Raw genomic sequence first — 21,332 nt, 5'->3', positions numbered from 1 at the left:
TATCGGCCTTGTGCGGTTGGTCGCGTGCTCTGGGCTGGAAGTGCTGAGGCTAGGGAAAGCCTTGAATATATCGACTGTCTCGTTTGTGGAAGCATAGCTCGGCGCAAAGGCTTTCCGTGAAGTGACCAAACCTGGGAATCTTTTCGCGGACTGTGCTGAAACTTCAGATTGAGCTTGCCAGCCTGGCATAGCTGCAGTAACTTCCACATCATTGAAGCCTTAGCTTTAGGATCGCCGCAATCTTGACGAGCAGCCTGGACTAAGGAAGGCTCTGGTCTTGTTCACGAAATTACAGTTGCTGGATAAGGTTGGAACATTGAGAAAAAGAGTCACAACATATCCGAGATGGATACCACAAATCGTAGTCCGACTCCTGCTGCGGGTTCAGCAGATCAACTAAGACTCGATCGACCTCTACCACCCTTTCCTCCAAACGCCCAACAAGACGGCCTTACGGTGGACCCAAGAGAGATCATTTATAGCGGCTTTGGGGGAACCTCTGGTGGCGCGTCGAATGACCAGAGTCAAGCTGGGTATTTAGGGAGCGCCGGCGAACTTTATCAAGAAATGCCACTATCAACTTCCAGTTCGTCTACAACGACTAGTGAATCAAGAAGCCGGGGGAGCTCTGCCTCCCAAGCCCGTACTGGTGACGAGTTAGTGAACACACAGGATACAGGACTTATTGCAAGCAGCAATCGCCCTGAGCTACGCCGAGCTTCCTCTTCGGCTTCGTCCCGACTGTCGATGCATTCTGCACTTTCGAACCACAGCAATGATGCACCAACCGAGCCGAGAGAACCCCCAGCGAGTCAATCTAGATATCGACGTTCTCCGTCAGGACGATCAGAAGTTGTTGTGCCTAGGTGGCAGCCGGATGTAGAAGCCACTTATTGCCCTATTTGCAACTCACAATTCAGTGAGTGTGACTTTCTTCGCTACCTAATGTGTATTTGTGTATTTAGCTGACTGCCACTAGGTTTTTTTACCCGCAAACATCATTGTAGGTAAGTTAATAGCAGAAAAAAATCCAGATGTGGCAGCGTCAATTTCGAAGTGGGGTCTTTGCTAATAATTGACTAGGAAGTGCGGGCGTGTTGTATGCGCGAATTGTTCACCACACCGGATTACGATACCCTACCAGTACATCGTTCAACCTCCTGTTGAAAGCACATCCACGTCGACAGACAGTGCTAATACACGTCCTGCTCGGGACCCTGCTCGCGCAGGAAGTTCTGCTGAAGTTACGGGCCTCGGGGGTGGTGAGCGTGTTCGATTATGCAACCCATGTGTCCCAGACCCTAACATTGCCCCTCCACAAACCAATTCAAGCCATATACCACAATCTCTCTCGCAGCCTAGTAGGCACGGCCGATCGGCTAGTGGCGCAATTCCCTCATATGGACCATATCAAAGAACTCAAAATCAACCTAATCGACAGGTCACGCCTATTTCGGTACGGGACGCTCTACGAAGCACACCTAGGAGACCACGAGAACCCAGCATTTTAGGACCACCCAATCAATCATCAAGTTATTACAGCAATTCACAGAATTTCCCACCCAGGGGTTCCTCATATACGCATAGGGAAGATCCTAGACTCGGACTGAACCCAATGGAAGCTCGGTCCAGGAGCAGTACTGTGCGTTAAACCCCTCCCTCAAAATATAACAATACGTGCAAAGACTGATGATACTTAGGTTGGAGGTGCCTCCCGTGGGGGTTTAGTCACGGTATGAGCCTTTCATTTTCCTGTTCTACTATTTTCGAAAAATGCTTCAAAATCCTTTTTGCTTATACAATTTGTTTCAGGCCAACTCCCATGGTCCTCCAAACGTTGCTGCATCGTCACCGCGCTTTGTAGGCCTAATACCAAGAAGCGAGTCAGATCAGTCACGTCCGCTACCACCTCGGCCACAGCAACGGCGTCAAATACCAGAAGAGGATGAATGCTGGGTGTGCCACCGAGAACTACCTTCACGCACACTACCCAATTTCGAGGCTCTTCGCTCCAAACATGTAGAATCTTGTATTGCATCAGCAATGCAAGGACCTAGTACGTCTCCAGCACCACAAACAGCCGCACGACCTATACCATCTCAATCTTCTACTTCTGTCGCCACCACGCCAACACCTACAGTCCAGCAATCCGTCCCCTCGTCATCGACACCGGTCCGTAGGACAGGCGTATTTCCCTACATCGCAACCGAAAAAGATTGTGTCGACGATGCGGAATGTACTATCTGTCTCGAGGAATTCGAAGTCGGTGTCGAAATGGGACGGCTGGAATGTTTTTGTCGGTTTCATCTGAGGTGTATTCGGGATTGGTTTGGTTCTAAGCCGGGACAGTGTCCTGTGCACCAGCATGGTGCCGGTTATTGATATGAATCGAGGATAAGCATTGGCATAGATGTGGTATATGCATGATTTTCAACAAGCGGGGTAGATTTTGGTTTTTCGAGCGAGCATGTGAGCGGTTGTTCTTCACTCATTCTGTTTGGGGCATTGGAAGCATTTGACTGGTATCTGGTGCTTGCATGGTAACGTGGGGATAGATATAATATGTCATCGGATTTGGGGGTTTGTCTTTTAGATGGTCGTTGTAGATACCACATAGATGTTTTATGTGAGCATTTCACCCAGATCACGAGGTGTATACAGTTATGAGTTATCTTGTTGGGAGTGAACAGAACTTTTTCTCGCTAGAGGTTTTGGCTTCTTGGAAACTTTGGCTCTGATCTCATTTCCCTATGAGTCTCCACCCCTCCCGTCACCTAACGGTTTTCTGGCCTTACGTGTCGATACATATTGAGCACTGCTGTCCCCTTTACATTTTATCTGCTTTCTTTTCACACATTGATTTCCTCGCTATATATATGACTTGTTATGTCATCCTTCGTTGAATCTCACTCAGGCGTAATGCTATGAAACAAGCTCCCCTTCAGCCATTCCTACAATACATTTCCGCGTTGCACCATCTCAGCACCAACTATACCAGCTGATTCGGAGAAGGAAGAACTCAGAATTCAAGAATGTATTGCGGAGCAGTTGGACTTAGCGTGGACCGAGTACGGCCCGGTGCTGTCGACGTTTTATTGCATGCTTTTGGTCGCGTGTCTAGTATTCTACAGTTACCTACCTTTTTGGGTGAAGCAATTCAATTTTCGAGACACAGCCGACGTAGTGGTAGTTTTCTCAGTCTATGCCGCAAGTAACATGCTTTCTATCGTGGTTTATCGGTTGGCTTACAGAAAAGCATGTCCGCCTGGAGGAGTAACGGACAGACAATCCGACGTGGTAAATGCCTTCCGTCAGAATTTGAGAGACAAAATGCCACAAGAACACTACCCGGACTACACGTACTACTTCCTGCGGTATTGTGCAGACCCAGAACTCCATATCAACGGGCTGGCCGACAACTTGTCTCGTCGCTATTCGTTGTATACGACGGGACTATACCATGTGTTGAAGATCATCTGTATACACCTTATGTGGCAGTGTTACATCTTGATAGAACAAGAATCTGATTCTCCGAGAGATGCGCTAGACCTACTGCCCCTGTAGCTTTTGCCTCTGCTGGGATATTGTTGGAGTTGCGCGCAGTGTGGGATAGGGGCTGGTTCTGGACTCATGGGAAATTCTTGAGAGCCATCCGCAGAGAGTGCTTGGAATTGTGCGTAGCCAGTGATGTTGAGAAGAGTTCTGGGGTTCGACTGAAGCCTGAGGAGCATTTGGCGGACTTGTTTGAATTCGTGATGGTGGATAGGCAGGAATCAGAGGAAAAACAACAAGAGGCGAAAATATGGCTCAAGTTGCTTGTCAAGGGAATCGAGTTTTCGACTACGCAAGATACACTCGTTCCACAGAAGGAGAGATAAATTTGGCGTCGCGGCGGCCGCCACCAGGAGATCTTTATCGAACGTATTGGGATTGGGCGAGGGTCTAAAAGGCTTTAGCTCTAGTATAAGCTATCTCGAAATAGAGGTGTTAAGCTTAAGTCTCAACACGATAAAGGAGTTTTCTTTAAATTCTATTCTAAGTCGACTTATTTAGACTAAAGATTAGTGGGCAGGTAACTGACACTTATTTTGTCCTCCGTGAGTGAGGATAGAGAGTAGAAATGTATTGTTAGGCAGAGTGCAACTAAGTTTTATTAAAAACTTAGGGAGGACCTGACGAAGAAGAAGTTTAAAATATGTGCAATAATCTTTAGGAAACTACTCCGAGAAGTTCACCAGTTATAGACTTTCTGTCGTAAAGAGCTCTTCACCCAATTCTTTTCTAGCAACAATGTCACTTTTTCTAAAACCACTATTGAAACTCATGACTAGAAATAAAATATGGTTCCTTGCGAAGTATAGAACTTGAGGGTTGCACCTACTTTTACTCAATCCTCATAGTGAGGAAGTATATCTCGCAAGGATTTCGAGATTGGTCACATAGATCTTGTATATAAGGTTTTTGGTCATGTTTGTAATCTCCGGTATTGAAATTGTTATTATATTTGACCAGGTTTCAGATTGAGCTAATAAAGCAAACTTTCGTGTAAAGTGTCATGTATGTCGAAGGTTGACACAGAGACAAAATGAGAGCAATCACATGACACTACTACCTAAGCGAAAGGCTTTTCTATTTAGACACAGGTACTCACATTCACGATACCACATACACAAGTCACTCGATCATTCCCTGCAAATCTTTTTTCAGTCTCGATCTCTCATATCTTTCTTCGCTTCCGACTAGAATATGTCTTCAGAACCAAAAACGGCCTCGCGGCCCTCGCCAGCCCTCACTCACGAAATCCAAAGCCGAATAGCCGCCTCCCCAGCATCCATTCACGTTCGTAACCTACAAACTACCCTTCCCATAGGAACAGACGCTTGGGGGCGTCCGAATAAAAACCAGCCAGTTCTCATATCCTGCTCTGTACATTTACGAGATCCGTTCAATACAGCTTCAGAACAGGATGCTGTGACAGAAAGCACAGTACATTACGGTACATTGAGTAAAACTCTTCTCGAAGCATGCGAGCTTTTCAAACCAGATCTCGCAGGAGAAAAACGATTGAGGGCGATTGTGAGTGTGCTGCAGAATTACCTTTTTGGCAACGAGGATCCTTTCATTCGAGGCATATCGGGAATGACAGAGTCACTTCTTACACCAGAAATTATGAATGTCCTAACGACCAAGGTACATCTGCCTAAAGCTTCGCTGCTCGGTTCGGGTGTAAGTCTAACACTATCAACAACATATACATCGACTTGCCTTTTAGAGAACATATCTTCAACACTCCGAATTCATGATTTGAGAATCCCAACGTTGATAGGCGTGAATTCAAACGAACGACTTGCAAAACAAATGGTCGTTGCAAATGTAGAGCTGGATAGATGGTTCTCTGTAAACGATGCTTATGTCGAATTAGAAAAAATCGTTACAGCTGTAAGTCTTCTGCCATTATTATTTTAAGTCCACTGTTGATCATTCGGCGCCAGATACTTGAAGCATCATCCTTCCAAACGCTAGAATCACTAGCTTCACATCTATGCCACTTAATCATCGAGAAATTTGTGGTTGCCAATCCAGAATACCCTTCGTTAACCAAAATCTGGGGGTATCCCGTCGTCAAAGTAGGGCTTGAAAAGCCTACTGCGGTTACAATGGCTGATGCACCTTGTGTTGAGTTGGTTGTTGACACAGACCCGACAAAGAATTCGATAACGAAGGGGTTGTGGGACGCATCTAGGAAGTGAGGATGGGTTTCTTATCGGAAGCTGCTTCGATATTGATAAGTGCAAGGCTAAAGTTCGTTGAATTTGGTAAAAAGATTGGAAACGAACTGGAACTCGGCTCTTTAGGGTGCAATCGAAGCAGCTGGTTATTTCTATGGCTACATATGCACAAAAGAATTATTTTCTACGGATTCATCCTTCCACGTAGAAAAAGACACAAGACAGTTGCTTCGGAAGCGGCATATTCATTTCCTTCTTGGCTACTTCACCTCGAACATCAATTACTCAAACGATAGCCCCCAACAAAAACGCTATTTTCAAGAATTCAAAGATCTTAGAAATACTATCTAACATTACTTGATCTGCGAGAAATGCAGATCTAGCACTTTAAATAATAAAATTAATAATATGGGAAGACTTAGTTACTTAGATTTATTGAAGGGGATATATTATGCTATTCTAAGTTAATCGACTAAATATACGATATTTAGTCAACTCAATCGCATAAATATCGTGTTTCGACTACCACTCATCTGTCTACCGCGAGCCTCACAGCACAGTCCATCTACTCTAGACGTGGCCTTCAACAAGACTTAAGAACACTCCTACTAAAGAGGACCATACAAATTGCAATAAACTAGAAACGAATGATACTTGATTCTCTTTCGTGTACTACGAGTTTACTTTAGGTGCGTCGTACAACAAGCTACCAAATTTAAACCTAGATGGTTGCCTAGAAACATATCTTGAATCATTTCCCAATTTCAGAAGGACCGATGACACAGGTGATAGATATGCTGTAAACTCTATGGCATTAAACGGGGGCACTCATTGGCTGTGGCAAGCATAAATTCGACTCCACCTGCTGTAAACATTCGTTGACTGATTTGGTCTATTAACACTTCTAAAATACGAACCATCACTACCTCTAAATACTTCACACCTTCCACTCACTTCCCCATCAAAATCCATCAATTCCCACCCAACATCCTCCAATATACACCCAGCGAAAGACATAACCACAAAGGCAACCTCTATAAACACCCCTAAACGAATGCATACCCATGCCCTCAAACTCCAAGCAAACAAAAATTCTTTTTGTCTCTTAACACAGAGAAAACGAGAGTAAAACTTAGGCAGCTCATTCCGAGTCATCCATCACGAAAGAGAGAAAGGAATGCAAGGAAAGACAAAAGATTAGGACAGGGTGTAAAAACCCATCAAAAGGTATCATTCTCTCAACCGATCCCATCCTCAAATATGCCAAACAAAACCGCTTAAAAGAAAAAGAAAACGCCCCAAAAATGCCTCGTAACGAGAGTTCACTAATGCCCTTTCACACCATATACCCACCCACCATCCAATTCCCAAACACAATTCCCGAATCAAAACACCAAACACACTCTGGCTCCTCAAGATTCCATCTTGAAAAACTCCCCATTCGAGAACATCTGAGCATGTTCCCTGATCTCTAACGGTTCGAACCTCCCATCCGGGCGCCGGATTCTAGGTAATCTATCATTTGCCCCATCATCGTTCATCTCGAATGACATACTCCTCTGCCCATATCTCGGCATGATAGGATGCTGGAACGAGTTCTCCTCGCCATCGCCCTCTTGAATTGTGGAGATACCTAGGTTACCGAATTTGGCATTCATATGCGTGTCTACAGGGTTCGGCATATCGGCGCGAGGAGTCGTGTTACTAAGGACAGTTTCGAGTATGCCATTATCGCTCATGGCGGTCGTAGGACGGAGAAATTCTTCACCAACAGTATATCCGTCACCTGGGCCAGGCTCAATACCATTAGCGATGTTTCGGTTACGTTCGAGGAACATGGCCATTCGCTGCATTTGAGTGTCCCACCGCTCGGCAAGTAATCTTACTACAGCATCGACATCTTGGGGCGTCAAATCCTGCGCTGGCATGGGTTTGTGGATACCGAAAGTCGACAAAGATCGGCGGACTGAGGATTTGTTGTGATCGTCCTTCATTTTCTGTGCCTGAGTTCGTGTCTCCATCATGTTCGTGCTAATGCGCTTCATAGACGCATCCTGTTCGTTGTGCATGAATGGGAATTCAAGCACCGTGTAGTTTGTCGCAAGGGCGTTTACCAAGATGGTGAAGCCTTGCAGGTTAATATCATTATGCTCGCAATGGACGTGGGTCAGGTGTTTGTTGTGCTCCAAAACGGATGACAGCGTGTTGGCACCTTCCATTCCAAGGTTTTGGTACTCGATTCGTAGTACCTTGAGAGCTTTGTTCTCCTTCAATCCAGTAAGACCATGGTTGAGACCAATACCGAATCGTGTCACCTCTAGATGGGCCTGTTCTCCTGAAATATCGAGCTCCTGGAGCGTTGTATTCTCAGCGAAAACTAGGCGTAACGTATCGCAAGTGAGCTCATTTGCGTCATACGGTAAAGAGGCCTTTGACAAATCTAGTGACCGAATGGTCGTATTCGTCCGCAGCGCTTCTAAAATCTGTCTGAAATGATCTTCTTTCTCGAACTCGATCATTCGCATGACCAAGTGTGATGGTGTATGATTCTCCTTGATAGCTTTGGCAATCTCGCCAACACCCTTTTCCAGCTTGTTAGCGTTGACGTGAAGCTGTAATTCCCGAGCTTGCCCTGCCTCCCTGGCCATTGCTCTCATTAGCAAAGCCACATGATTACCATTAAGATTACACTGCTCCATTTGAAGAACTCTTAGTGAATCAGACTTGTCGCTCGCCAAATATGTAGCAATCGCGTCAAGAGATTTGTCGTTAATCTATGCATATTAGCGAAGTTTGGTTTTCTTTAGGGAAGCAGCTCGTACAGGAATACCGTTCATGATAAGCTCCTCCAAGTCCCAAGACAGTAAAACCTCAGGAGCAAAGAGTGGCTGATCTCCTGATATTCTCGTTATTCTCGATAAATCAAGCTTCCTTATTCGAGAAAAGCGACTCATCGAAGATGAAAATCTGTCAGGCTCGATGCGGCCAGAATTATCGGCGATGTTGATGCATTCGAGGGAGGCGTTTTGCTTTTCTAAATGACCTAGTAACTGAATAATACCCCGATCGGTGAGCCCGCAATGTGAGCACTCAATGGCTCGGATTTGAGACCCTCTCTCGTTCAGTGCAGGTACTATTGCTTCGTTAGCTGACAAATCTCGTCATTGCAAATTGAGAATACTTACTCATCTCTTCGAGATCCGTTTCTCCAAGCTCTATTCCACTCAATATAATCCAGCTGATACTAGTAAGATTTTTACCGCAAAGGGGTAATAATGCTCCAACAATCTCGCAACCGGGATCTTTCTCGATTTCACGACCTTCCAAGTCGAACATATCTGTAGGTCTTCTTTTAGGTAAAGTATTTGTAAAATCTACGCGGCGCAGACTAGATGACTTTAACGCAAGAGCCTGAACTTCGCGGTATAATATTGATCGAGCCTGTGGATTAATATTGGAGTACTGTGTCACAGGAACTAATCTCATTAGCATGGGATTTCAACATGTGAACAATTCTACTTACTCCCATTACGACTGGTATACGCGACGTGATCAGTCCCACAGTCATCCATCATGCCATGCATACTATGTAAGTCTATGTCTCGAAATGAGATTGAGTTGAATGAATTGTTGTATCGAAGTGAGCGGAAAATTGCTAATAATTCATAAACGGTATATTTTGGCGTAACCGCAGGAGGGTAAAGGCGAAATTCGGGAGCGTCTTCAACGTGCCAATCAACTGCATACTGTACATTTGCTGGGTTACACTACAGAATGTTAGTGGATCTCTCGTCGCATTTGGAGCTTATCTTACGTTGTACGCTATGCAGTGAGCAACGAGAGTCCTGTCAAAAGCACCGTACTCCTCTGCTTCAACGAGTGGCACAGCATCTTCGAGAGGCAATTGATCTCCTGCACCCTTCAGCAGGAAACTGCGGTCGAACCACAGAGGTTTGAGATATTGCCATGCTCTATTGATAACCGCCACAATATCAAAGCTGGCAAATGCAGCTAATTCTAACATTTTTACGGGCTGCAATGGCATTCTGAAAAATGGAACCATACGTTAGCATCAAGTTCAATCATAGATCTGCGACTGCTATAGCGAGCAAACATCAAACAAGGACTCTTACCTGAAAGCAAGCTCAAATCTATCATCCCCACTCAACATATTGATCCTATATAGGGTGACGATTCCATGAGTATGCCGGTTAGCCTTAGGGGCCAGTAATCTCCTGGAAGAATCACTAAAATCTGGCACCGGGATCAGATGAATATTGTTGATCCCAACAACCATATAAAAAACCGTTCCAGCCAACTTTTGTAAATCGTCTGAGGATGAGGTTGATTTTCCACCTTTCACAAGCGGGGCTCTTCTGACAACCCGGAAGACCTGAAAATGGTTGGGATCGTAATCGTGCAAGCCCTCTACTAAGCGTACGAGATATTTGATAATTCTTGCGGGAAAAGGCTCTTCCTGTAGAAGCCTCGCTTTCTGGGCGGCGCCTCGGATTGAAGAGAGCCAAAGGTCTGCGTCTGTAGGATCGTAAAGCATAAGTTGTATAGAGCCAACCCCGTGGTAATCTTCATCTAAATATACTACCTCGGTGGTAAAGAATGGCCTTCCATCTTCTACTCGGTATGCAGTAACAATTTGTGATAAAGGAATTCGATTGTCTCCTTCCGCCGATGTATGTGAATGATTTGACTGCACCTCCTGCAACGACCCTACAGAAGTAGTCGAAGGATGTCTCGTTGCGCCTCCACGACCGTAGGCATGCGGAATTGAGGGGAAGACCTCGGATGCTCTCGATTGACTCTTGAACCGTATCAGATATGAATCTGTCAAAACCAGGTATTCCTTCTTCTTCCTAAACATGCCACTTTCTGTTTGTACCTCCCCATGATATAGCACAGTCTTATTCGGCGTTGTGGCACCTTCCGGGTGCCCGTCTTCCCAAGGCGACTCCGGAGCAGAGGAAGCGAAATGGTCTACCTCCTCCTCATCGACATAAGTCATCGAGCGTTTCCCTAGAGATCCGAATATAGAGGTCGGCCGACCTTTCTGAAGTGTCCGGGGTCGTACTCTCGGAGAGTGAGAGCCATTGCTGTGCGAAGGACTCAAGGAACCGTCCTGTTTTGGAGCGCCAACTTCGTGACTAGCAGAAGGTCCTATGCTAAACACCGAGTGTCTCTTCCCAAGCTTCTTCCTCTCCCTTCTCTGCGTCTCACCCTCACCTTCTCCAATCGTAGCGTACTCATCCCCAACGTTTGTATTTAGGTTCGAAAGACTGGACAACGAATGCCTCGTAAATGGATTGAGACTCTTACGGCGACTCTTCGTGCTCTCGTCTTTGCCCGAGGGCGCCATCAGGGAAGTGGAAGGGGTCGTCGATTGTCCGTCTGCCGGCAATGTCGCAGATTTTACTGAAGATCGAGAGACACTGCTTGTGACAGAGACATCCGCAACGCTTGCTCGCGGGAGGAAGAAGCTTTCGTGGCGGTACCGAAGGAAATTCCACGCGGCAGTAGCCCGATCTGAATTCTGAGTTTGATATCGCCGCTAATATAAAGAAAACCTTTCGCTACACGGTAAGAATTGAGTGTTGGCGGTAATGATGGTTGGGGTGAGGAATTTGTTCTATCGTATATCGAAGTTGGAAGGAGCGTGTTCCTGGACAACTGGGAATTGTTCGACGGAAAGAAAAATAAATTGCAGTTTAAAAGATGAGGGGACTGCTGATAATAGCCTGCTGCCGCATATTTCCCAGATCTGAAGAGCGCGGGACTGTGTCGTCGATTAGTTGTGTCCTAAGATAGCGGGGGGTGTGCTGGCTAAGGTTCGAGCTAGAATGTGGTGTAGGCTGTTGAGTAGTCAGACCATACGCAATTCATTGTAAGTTGGCAGACCCAAACAAGCAAAGCAATTGGGCTTAACGAAAACAACGGGAAAAGCTGCAGGTGAATAATGTTTGGAATTGGGATTTGTTAGGCGTGCCACTGAATCCGGTCTGCTCACACTAGATGTGTGCTTGCAGCTCCTGGCATGGCATGCTGGCCAAGAAATGACGCTCCGCATGCACGGCCGTGGGCGGTGGGCGTGAAGATGTCAGACATTTTCCTGTGATTGGTGCTCCGCGTCAAATCAGTACAAAATCCCTGTGTTTTTACTTGCATTATCTATTGGTTGCCATCAACGGAGCACAGGAGTACGAGGTCAGAACCCTGGATTCGAGATAAAGACAATGTTTACAATACAGTATTCATATACTTGAGAGCCAACCGACATTACCGCCATCAAGCGGCCCTACAAATTCTCCACATCATCTGGCTCATTCAAGCCCGAGATCTTTGTGAGATAGTCGTAGCTTGTGTAGTTATGTTGACAATGTTCCGCCATGTCTCATTGACCTTAGACACGCAGACGGGATGGGCTGTAAGAAATCCGGATATTTGCTCATCGTTCTCGTACCGTTCCGAGCTCGTCCCCGTACGTTTCTTCAGTCAATATGCATCGAATCGCATATGTTAAGTTTGGAACTGTCTCTGCTCGGGAACAAACGACGCTGATGAAGAATTCTCGAACTTATTTCTGCGATCTTACCTCTGTCTCAGCACCTTTGCATGCCCACAAGTACCTAACAATATGACAGTAGCAGGCGGGTTGTATGGCACGTGTTGTGATATTTCGATATCGAGGTATAGACGACATACTTCGTATTTGGCAGCATGGGTTCTGCTCTCAGCTGACTGCCTTGACCCATCTTGTGGATGATTCCTTGTATACTACATCATGACTTTACACAAATCGAAAATGATGTCTTTATACGAGCGATTCACTCATCTCATCGATACTAAACTCGATTAGCTACCAGTTGAGAATGACTCCTGTAGACTCACCTATCATACACAAACTCATCACTTTCACCTAGAGGTCCGACTAAGGCAGTCCCCTTAACAGCAAACCCACCACCACTGCCTTCGATCCAAACATCATACTTTCTCTGCTTCGGGCTCTTCGAATCTAAATACTCCTGATTCCGTTGCACGCAAACGTTCATAGTTTCATCCACATACAACGGTGCAAGGTTGCGATAATCGAATTTGTATACGATGTTCTTCCCAATTTGGTTTCTGAGCACAGAAAGCATGAGAATTAACGACAGTGGCCCGTGGACGAGCAGGTTCTTATAACCCTCCTTCTCTCGACAGTACTGAGGATCAAGGTGGATGCCATGCGCATTGAATGAGAGAGCTGAGAAGCGCGCTAGTAGTGTCTTGGTTGGCGTGATTGGAACACGAATGTCTGGCACGAATTTTGAAGGAACTGTTTCTGTTAGAGACTCGTAGTAAGATGAGATCGTCAACTCAAAAAGAAGACATAATTATACATACCCGTTAATATCTTGCCAGGACGATTCGCGCGTTCGCTTGCCTCCTCGGGAGTAATTTCCTGGAAGAAAACCAAATTCCTCTTCTCTAACATTGCAACATTCTTCGAGTCAAAGTCTTGGCTCACATCTTCAGAACCTTTAGTTATATGTCTGTCTATAGTCACGAAAACCTTCTCATCAGTCCCTGTGCCTTTGAGCTCAACCTTCGCAATAGACTCTCTGCACGTTGATCTAGTTCTATCGGACCTCAGTTGCTGAGACTTGTTGGTAGGATACAGAAGAGACCCTCCAGCCCACATCCGGCGAAGGAACGGAGGTCCAGGGGATTGTAACGGATCAGTGCCATCGGAGAGGAGGTCTTTGCCGAGGACCTGCGGCGAGAAATAGACAAGATGATGTCCTTGTGGGATTTGAGGGTGAGTTGATGGACCACTCTCTTTTGAAGGAAAAGGAACATGAGGGAGAGCGAGATTAGAAGTATTGAAGCCAGATGGGTAGCACTCTTTGGGCAGAATGTCTGCTAGAGTTATATTGAGAAGATGTGAAGGGGTGGGTGTGAGATAGTCGAAAGTGTGATCTGCCGGCTGAGCGAGAAGCTTTTCGGAACATTTGAGATGTGTCGAAGACCAACGTAGAGGAACTTTTAAAATCGAAGCTGTATTCTTATAACATTTCAACCGTAAGACTGGTGCCGAAGTGAGGGATCCCATCACTTGGCCTGTATTTTGTCGATGTAGGTCCGAACCACCTGGGCAGACAACGACGCCGAGGTCCAAGTCGATGCAAGCGGTGGATTGTATTCAGCCAATAACCTCGCTTCATTGAACTAGCTACCCCGTAATTCTTATCGATAAGACGTGTACCTGCCTCGCGGAAGACAAAATATTTCTTCGATTAAGTTGACGAAATATCGTATATTTAATGGATCAACTTAGAACATTATCAATATTCCCTTAATTACTTTAAGTAAATAAGGCTTTTAAAAGTTTTAGGAAGCGAAGTCGACTTATTATTTAGTCTAAGATTAATGGGTAGGTGACTGACATTTATTTTGACCTCCGCGAGCATGCTTTTATTCTACGCCTTTACTTTACTTTTCCCTCTCGAGTTTATCTTCCCAACTTCCTAACCATCTCCAATACTGTACATGTTTCTCTACGTTTTCCAACGCGCCCTTAACCTTGCCCTCCGGATCGGACAACTTGCTTCCCTCGAATTCCACGAAGAATATATATTGAAACGGAGTCACCTTCGTCGGTCTACTATTAATACTCGTAAGATTTAATGCATATTTCCTGAAGCTCTCCAACACCTGCGCCAAAGAACCTGGAGATCTATGATCAACCGAAAACGAGATGAGAGATTTCGATTTCGCGTGCGACATTTTGGCTTTGTCGTCAACCCCTTTGCGTATGATGAGAAAGCGTGTGGTGTTATCTGGACGGTCTTCTATTCCCTTTGCAAGGACATCGAGACCATGAATCTCGGCAGCAAGACTACTTGCGATGGCAGCACTCGTCCCGGATGTATCTTCTTTCACCATTTCCGCAGCGCGACTGGTAGAGCTGACATCGATACGTTCAATGCCCTTCAAGTATGTGCCGAGGAAGATTTCGCATTGTCCCCACGCCTGCGGATGTGTGTAGAGACGCTCGACATGCTTGAGATCGCAAAGTGGTTTCGTTCGTGGTTGGACGGGACTTGGAGCCGAAAGTGTAGGCGTGCAAGACCCGGAGACTTGGAAATCAGTCGATGTATTTCGCTGGGTTGGCTTGTGGCCGAGAAGGTAATGACTGACGTCAAGGTACGCTTCACCGCATACGTTGATGTCTGGGTATGTATTGTGTCGATCTGCGAGGAGTTCGAGCGTGAAGATCACCGCACCGTTTGTAGAGTTTTCAAATGGCACAACTCCCAGCGCGGCTTCACCTGATTGTACAGCCGTAAAGACATCTGTAAAAACAGGTCAGCCAAAGAACAAGACTTCGAGTACTATGCTACCAGATATCGTTTGCGCTGGCTCGTAATCATATTGATCTGCTTCGAAATTCGCGAGGGCTGCCTGAGCAAGATCGTGATCAGTCAGCCCAATGGACCAAGGAGGTCTTTCATATTGTAAGAGTGTATGTACCTGATGAGTATAAGATGCAATAGGGCCAAGAAAGGACACAATTGGGGTAGAAGGTGCAGAGATGTCCTCTCCAAGTGGCCGAGTTGAAGCCATCTCGCGAGGATTGGGCCGGGATGGAAATGTTCCAGGTTTGTGATGATGCGAAAAGAGAAAATGTAGAACTATGCCATTTCGAAAAAGCTGCTAAAGACTCTACATGCTTTGATTGCTTGGTCTGAGACGGTTCACTACCGTAACCTGTGAAATGTTGCACCTCAAATTGCAAACTCGCACGAAGTAACTTTAGAACCTACGTAGGTTTCCTATCAGCGTTATCGGCACTTACCCCGCCAACCCCACATTCAATAGAAGCGTGGAGGCTATGATGTACTGAAGAGGGCGTAGCTGACATCCAAATGTCAATATATGTATGCTCAATAAACGGGGTGATCGACTTCTTTTTCATTTTAGTCGCTAAGCAGTAGCAGATCTGATTTGACCGTAAACATCAAGCAAATTACACATCATAGTAGTGTGTTTGATCCTCTTATTCACCCTCTCACAAGCACAGGACTTCGCTGTCATCATACCATTGGCCTTCCAAGCATGCCGTGTTTAGGCTTCCAAGTCATAATATATGCAAGTGCCCGTTCTGAAATTATAAATGAAAGCACTCTTCGTTTTGTCCTGGTTCTGCTTCGCCATGAGCTCCATCAAGTCGTGCAGCTCCGTAATGTACCTTCTGTCGTTGTTTGGGACCGCGTGACTTAACTTTCTCCAACTATCTGGGTCAGACAACTTCGTCTCCCGTATCAGCTCCATAACCTGGTCGGTTGTCTCTATAGCAGCAATAGGACCATCGAGAAACGTCTGCACCAAGCTGGCAGCCTTCGCCTGAGCTTGCTCTATGATTATCTTTCTATTTGACTTCTTGCTCTTGGAACTTCCCACGAGAACACGCACATCCTGCTCATGTTCTGCAGGACCTGAATACTCTGGCTGACTCGGGTGCCGCAAAAGTTTGCCGCGCGGGTTATTATTCGGCTCCTTATGGTCTCGTTCTCGGATTTCTGCCTTGAGCCAAGGAATGAGCTGGGTCGAGGAAACATCAGTATCGCCAGCATCTTTCCGATCCATTGTTTTGACCTTAAAGATTGAGTCTTGCTTGATCGTGATGATCCACGAGTAATGCTCGTCACGGTATCTAGAAAGCAGATCTTCTGGTGACCGACAATCTTGTGCTAATTCGGCACTTATATCATTACTCCAAAGGTTTTGGAGGACTTCGACTCCAGTGGTTCTAAGAATCTCGGGCTCGTGAGACGCAACAAGAGTATCGCACTGCTTAATTTTAGCCCTTTTTCACGCGAGAAAATTCTCACACGTACCCTTTTCGTACTCCAAATTCCACTAACGTCCTCTTCTACCCTTTTAGATGAAGCCTTATGCCTACTCCTCGGATGCTTTACAAGTCTTTCTAGACCCAGATTAAACCCTACAGCATGGCGCTGCTGGAAACTGGTTCCTATCTTGTGCCGATGCTCTTTCACCAAGCTATCGTATCTACCTCCGGCAGCAAAAACATCTTTGACCTTCTTACCATACAAGCAAGAGAACACTACACCTCCTTTGCAGAACCGTTCCTTGATACTACAAAGAGGGCTGACATATATCTTACTTCGTACTTGAAACCGTTTTGTGTAGTCAATTACTTCACGGAGATGGGCGATCACAGGTGACGCGTTGCCAAATGTGCTTGTGCCCTCGAACAAGGTCTTCAGTTTTGAAAAAGCTTTGCTGGGTGTATCTGCCCAGCGTTAGCACAGAGAAAGAGTCCGCTGTGGGCTAAATACCTCGAAAGTCGAAGTTCTGTAGATCGTCGACACTTGTGGCGGATACTCCGACCATAGGTGATCTTAGTTCGTTCTTGATCTTTTGCCAGCTCCACGCCCCGATATTGAGCCTGTTGAGTGTGTCGGAGACTTTCTCTCGTATATTCTCTTCTATCCTGCAGTGATCAAATATGAGACCTAGCAGATCGGAGTGGTTAATATGAAAGCACATATGCGCAGAGTCAAGAGTTGGGATACTGATGACAATTTCATCCAAAACTTTAATGACTTCGGCTTCCTTGAGTGCTAAATCCAGTGTATCAGGAGACACAATATCAAAATCAACTTCATCAACGGTGAACGGTTGGCCGCCTGACTGATTATCTGTTTGTGGAATTACGGTTAGCATATCCATCTTAGTTATGCAAGCAAAAGAATGTTGTGAAATTACACAGCTATAGCCGTTGCCAACCCCTCTTTGACTAAAAAAGCAAATTTTATAGCATACCTCGAAAGACTGAACCAAAAGCAAAGCTTCGTAAAACGGAAGGTTCATGCTTTGCTAAGGAGCGAGCATGAGGGAGAGTAAGATCAAAAGGCAATTGTAATAAAGTGCCATTCGCATCCAACAACTGGACCGCATTTGACCCATAATGTTTAGACCGAGGGAACAGCATGCTACGAGGCGTTTCAACTGCCCCGTGGTGTCGAAAAATTTCTATCAGTTGCTGCTTGACGAGACCTTGAAGCAAAAGATCAGAAGAGGATTGTATTGTAGTATCAATGTCCCAGGCAAAGTCTTTGGCTTGCTTATTTGTTGTCGCAAATAATGTGCTCATCATCTTCTGGTAGTAAGGTGATTCCGAATCTGATAAACCAGCTAACGCACGCCGTATTGTCTCGCTTTCCATCTGAACCGGGAGTTTCCCTCCTTGTAGTAACTCTGCGCTTGACGGACGTTCCTTTGGGTTTCGTGCCAGTAACGACTGTATTATGCCTGCTTGAACGTGTTTACCGACAAAATCAAAGTCCTTTGGTAGTGAAGGCCTTTCTAATCGCAGGTTTTTCCCAATTTCTGCTCTTTCCATGCCTGGTAACAATGGCCTGTAGCACATCTCAAACAATATCACTCCTAGAGAGTACATGTCTACTTTGCTCGTGTATGATCCGACCCCGTTACTTGATGAAACTTCTGGCGCTACATAAAATGCAGTTCCAATGCTTTTTGTCATTTCTCCACTCAGCGCATTTGGCACAGCTGATGTCTGCCGGTCCATCATAGAATATTGGCCGCTAGTAGCTAATCCAAAATCACCTATTTTGACACTCGACGTACTATCTATAAAGACGTTCTCTGGTTTGAGATCTCGATGCACAACGTTCAAGCCATGAATATGGACAAGACCTTCTAGTATTTGACGCAAAAGACGCCACATCTCGTCGTCTTCTTTGTGAAGCCCTCTTTTGATAATATCCCGCAAGGTCCTCTTATCGCAGTACTCCATAGAAATGTATAGGACAGTCCGGAATGAGCGACGGTATCGCGAATCCGACCTGCTTCTTCTCAAAGCAAGACGATGTACATCTTCAGAGCTGCTGATAGCATTCTGATTGCTAGAGCTTGTGGACTGGTCATCGTCCTCAGATTCAGAGTCTGAATTATCGTCGTAACCAAACTCAATCGGGGGATACCCGCGCGAAGAGATAAAGTCCAAACCTCCATCTGGCGCTCCAGTGCTGTTTGCAAACTCTATGTTGAAATCGCCTCCGGGTGATATCACACTTGCAGAAAAGTCGTTCGTGGCCGCTTCAGTACTAGTGTCATCGTCCCTCTCGGAAGCGTCAAATATCTCTTCGGTCCATGTATTGTAATAACCTAAGAGAATATTAGAACAGGAGATAGATAGAAACTAGTTATTGTAGAATACATCTACTTCTGCACCATTAATTTGAAAATAAGCTAAAACAGGAAACGGAGCGTTCCGATACTATAGCAGAGGTTGCCAATGATCAATTCTCTGCCTTCAAATTTCATGGGTCATTCTCACAGGTCGTCTGAGGAGTGAGATGTACTTATAGCTGTAATGCTTCTTTTGGGACAGACATAAAGAGATTTTTGACTTACGGACAACTGAAGGATGGCTAAGTTGGGACAATAAGCGGACCTCTTTTAATACCTCAGTCAGAGAAGCAGACGACTTCTGGGTGATCTTCTTGATGGCATAAATTTGACCATCTAATTTCTTCCTGGCCTTCACGACTTCACCAAAGCCGCCTTTCCCAAGACGTCCTTCTTCAACGAAATCTTCCTTGTATCTGGACGCGGGTCCTGAATAGGCATTCATCGAGTCATGGCGACGGCGGGGCGTATGCAATGGCAATGAAGACACCGACCCAAATCGAGAAAGAGAAGGAGAAGAAACTTCTACATGCAACAACTCGGCATCCGTAGCGAGAAACTCAGAGGAACTCAGCTCAAATGCGCGTGGCCGTTTTCTAGGGTCTGTCTTGAAGAGCTTGCCAATGAATTCGGCAAAGGAGTCCGATAAAGACAAAGAATTTGCCAAATTTGAGGGTGAAGCGTACTTTTTGATGACTGATGGACCAAAAGCCATTTGAAGAAATACAATGCCAAAGTCCCACATATCGATCTTCTGAGTATAAGTAGGTTGATTGGAATTTGATATTTCCGGGGCAGCCCAATATGCCGACTTGCCCACAGACATGGAATCCTTTTTTGGCTTCTTGTCGCTCAAGCTATGCAGCTTCCTTTGATAACCAGCATCAGCAAGCTTTAGTTTCACATCCCCATCAGGCTCCCGCACTAGAAGAACGTTCCCAGTGTGTATGTTCTCATGAATTATGCCGTTTTCATGCATAAATCTGAGAGCATCAAGAAGCTCGATCGTCCATGATCGAACTTTTGCAGTACTAAGGCTTCCGGCAATATCCAGGAATTCTTCAAGAGAACCTTTTTCTGCAAACTCAGTCAACACACTCACCGTCCAGATTGAGTCTATAGAGCTATCTGCTTCAATGATTTTCTGTATTTTGAAGTCGAGGATGGTCAAAATGCCTTGATGTCTTATTTCCTTGAGCGCTTTCAGCTCAGTTTCCAAAATCTGTAGTTGCTTCTTGAACGTGCTCTGCTCATTCGTGTTCGGCCGTAAATCTGTTTCTTTTAGTGCGAGAGTCGGCACATCAACTCCATGAACCACTGGCCTGACGGTAGAGCAGCTGGACACTGGTCCACGTCTTATACAGAATTTGTTGGCCACAACCTGAAAATGTAACGTGTCTCCTGCAGCGTCCACAAAGGCTATTGGCTGATCAAATGCAATCAGCTCATCGGCAGGCTTGAATGACCCATTTTCGATCGAAGCTTGGGGAACAATTGTTCCTGGTGGTCGGCTCTTGCGTTTCGTCTCCTTGGCTTTTGCTTTTTGACGCTTGATTTCATCTTGTACTAAGGATCCTAACATACGCTCCTCTTCTAAATTATCCATTTGCTTTTTCTTTGTTTCCTCTTCTTTTTGCTGTTCTGCTAATTTCACTGCAGCAATCTCGTGAGCAGCACGTTCTTCCTCGAGGCTTGGCAATTCAGAACCAGTGGATTTGGCTTGCGCTGCATCCTCGAGGACATCATAACAAGCGTTAACAATTTCCATGATCATAGCTTGTTCTTCGCCGACTAACTCCTTCGGTTTGTTCTCAATGATCTTCTGAAGCTTGAAGCGTGTGCCCTCGCTTATGTCTTTCTCAAACCTCAATGTCAATAATGGAGGACTTTTTGGATAAGTGGCAGTAAAAACAACATTCAATATGGCACTGATATCATCATCAGATGACCTTACATGAATTGAAAATGCAGGCTCCGCTTTCTACGTAGTTTTAGCTGAGTTAGAGCCCCCAAACAGGGGGTTTTTACATACCTTCCATGCCCCTTGAGTTGTCTCTGCTTTGACAAAGTCATCGCCGTAAATTGATGCTAGAGCAATCAGCTCATCTTCCTGGATTTCTTGGTATTGTGTTGTCGAGGAAACGGTCGAAAGCTTTTCCGGTTGTGCTCCGGGCACACCAGACGGGGTTCCATTGTGTTTTGACGGTTGCTTTCCCCATGGATTTGACGATGCCATCTTGAACTGGAGGCTGCTGCAGGAGTAATCATATCAGATTGTTAAGAACCCGAATGGCAACGCGCAGCCGAGGCTGCGATACCTCTACGTTCTGGGGACAGACATTTGTGACTTGTTTCCTGATATGTGGT

General features: G+C 45.6%; 6 protein-coding genes across 6 annotated transcripts; 2 read left to right on the top strand and 4 right to left on the bottom strand.

Annotated features, from left to right (window-relative positions):
- Window positions 1-345: 345 nt before the first annotated feature.
- GLAREA_04809 (FYVE/PHD zinc finger) lies at window positions 346-3,878 on the top strand (the record flags this gene model as incomplete). Its single annotated transcript, XM_008087186.1, has 7 exons — window positions 346-919; window positions 980-1,007; window positions 1,084-1,642; window positions 1,701-1,733; window positions 1,813-2,262; window positions 3,013-3,478; window positions 3,565-3,878. 7 exons carry the CDS (start codon window positions 346-348, stop codon window positions 3,876-3,878), a joined length of 2,424 nt encoding a protein of 807 aa, XP_008085377.1.
- Window positions 3,879-4,746: 868 nt separating this feature from the next.
- GLAREA_04808 (Tetrahydrobiopterin biosynthesis enzymes-like protein) lies at window positions 4,747-5,750 on the top strand (the record flags this gene model as incomplete). The annotated part of the gene is made up of 2 exons (XM_008087185.1): window positions 4,747-5,439; window positions 5,493-5,750. 2 exons carry the CDS (start codon window positions 4,747-4,749, stop codon window positions 5,748-5,750), a joined length of 951 nt encoding a protein of 316 aa, XP_008085376.1.
- A 1,391-nt stretch (window positions 5,751-7,141) lies between these two features.
- On the bottom strand, window positions 7,142-11,100 carry GLAREA_04807 (RNI-like protein; the record flags this gene model as incomplete). The annotated part of the gene is made up of 6 exons (XM_008087184.1): window positions 7,142-8,503; window positions 8,552-8,862; window positions 8,915-9,205; window positions 9,253-9,496; window positions 9,544-9,775; window positions 9,863-11,100. The coding sequence occupies 6 exons, from the start codon at window positions 11,098-11,100 to the stop codon at window positions 7,142-7,144; spliced, it is 3,678 nt and encodes a 1,225-aa protein (XP_008085375.1).
- A 1,452-nt stretch (window positions 11,101-12,552) lies between these two features.
- GLAREA_04806 (Thioesterase/thiol ester dehydrase-isomerase) lies at window positions 12,553-13,833 on the bottom strand (the record flags this gene model as incomplete). Its single annotated transcript, XM_008087183.1, has 3 exons — window positions 12,553-12,583; window positions 12,630-13,056; window positions 13,125-13,833. 3 exons carry the CDS (start codon window positions 13,831-13,833, stop codon window positions 12,553-12,555), a joined length of 1,167 nt encoding a protein of 388 aa, XP_008085374.1.
- Window positions 13,834-14,213: 380 nt separating this feature from the next.
- Window positions 14,214-15,347, bottom strand: GLAREA_04805 (ACT-like protein; the record flags this gene model as incomplete). Its single annotated transcript, XM_008087182.1, has 2 exons — window positions 14,214-15,076; window positions 15,125-15,347. The coding sequence occupies 2 exons, from the start codon at window positions 15,345-15,347 to the stop codon at window positions 14,214-14,216; spliced, it is 1,086 nt and encodes a 361-aa protein (XP_008085373.1).
- A 501-nt stretch (window positions 15,348-15,848) lies between these two features.
- On the bottom strand, window positions 15,849-21,201 carry GLAREA_04804 (Protein kinase-like (PK-like); the record flags this gene model as incomplete). Its single annotated transcript, XM_008087181.1, has 6 exons — window positions 15,849-16,574; window positions 16,622-17,040; window positions 17,087-17,449; window positions 17,574-18,941; window positions 19,191-20,946; window positions 20,998-21,201. 6 exons carry the CDS (start codon window positions 21,199-21,201, stop codon window positions 15,849-15,851), a joined length of 4,836 nt encoding a protein of 1,611 aa, XP_008085372.1.
- Window positions 21,202-21,332: the final 131 nt, after the last annotated feature.

The sequence above is a fragment of the Glarea lozoyensis genome, assembly GCF_000409485.1.
Source record: "Glarea lozoyensis ATCC 20868 chromosome Unknown GLAREA5, whole genome shotgun sequence".
Classification (NCBI taxonomy): domain Eukaryota; kingdom Fungi; phylum Ascomycota; class Leotiomycetes; order Helotiales; family Helotiaceae; genus Glarea; species Glarea lozoyensis.
This window is presented reverse-complemented; position numbering and strand designations above follow the sequence as displayed.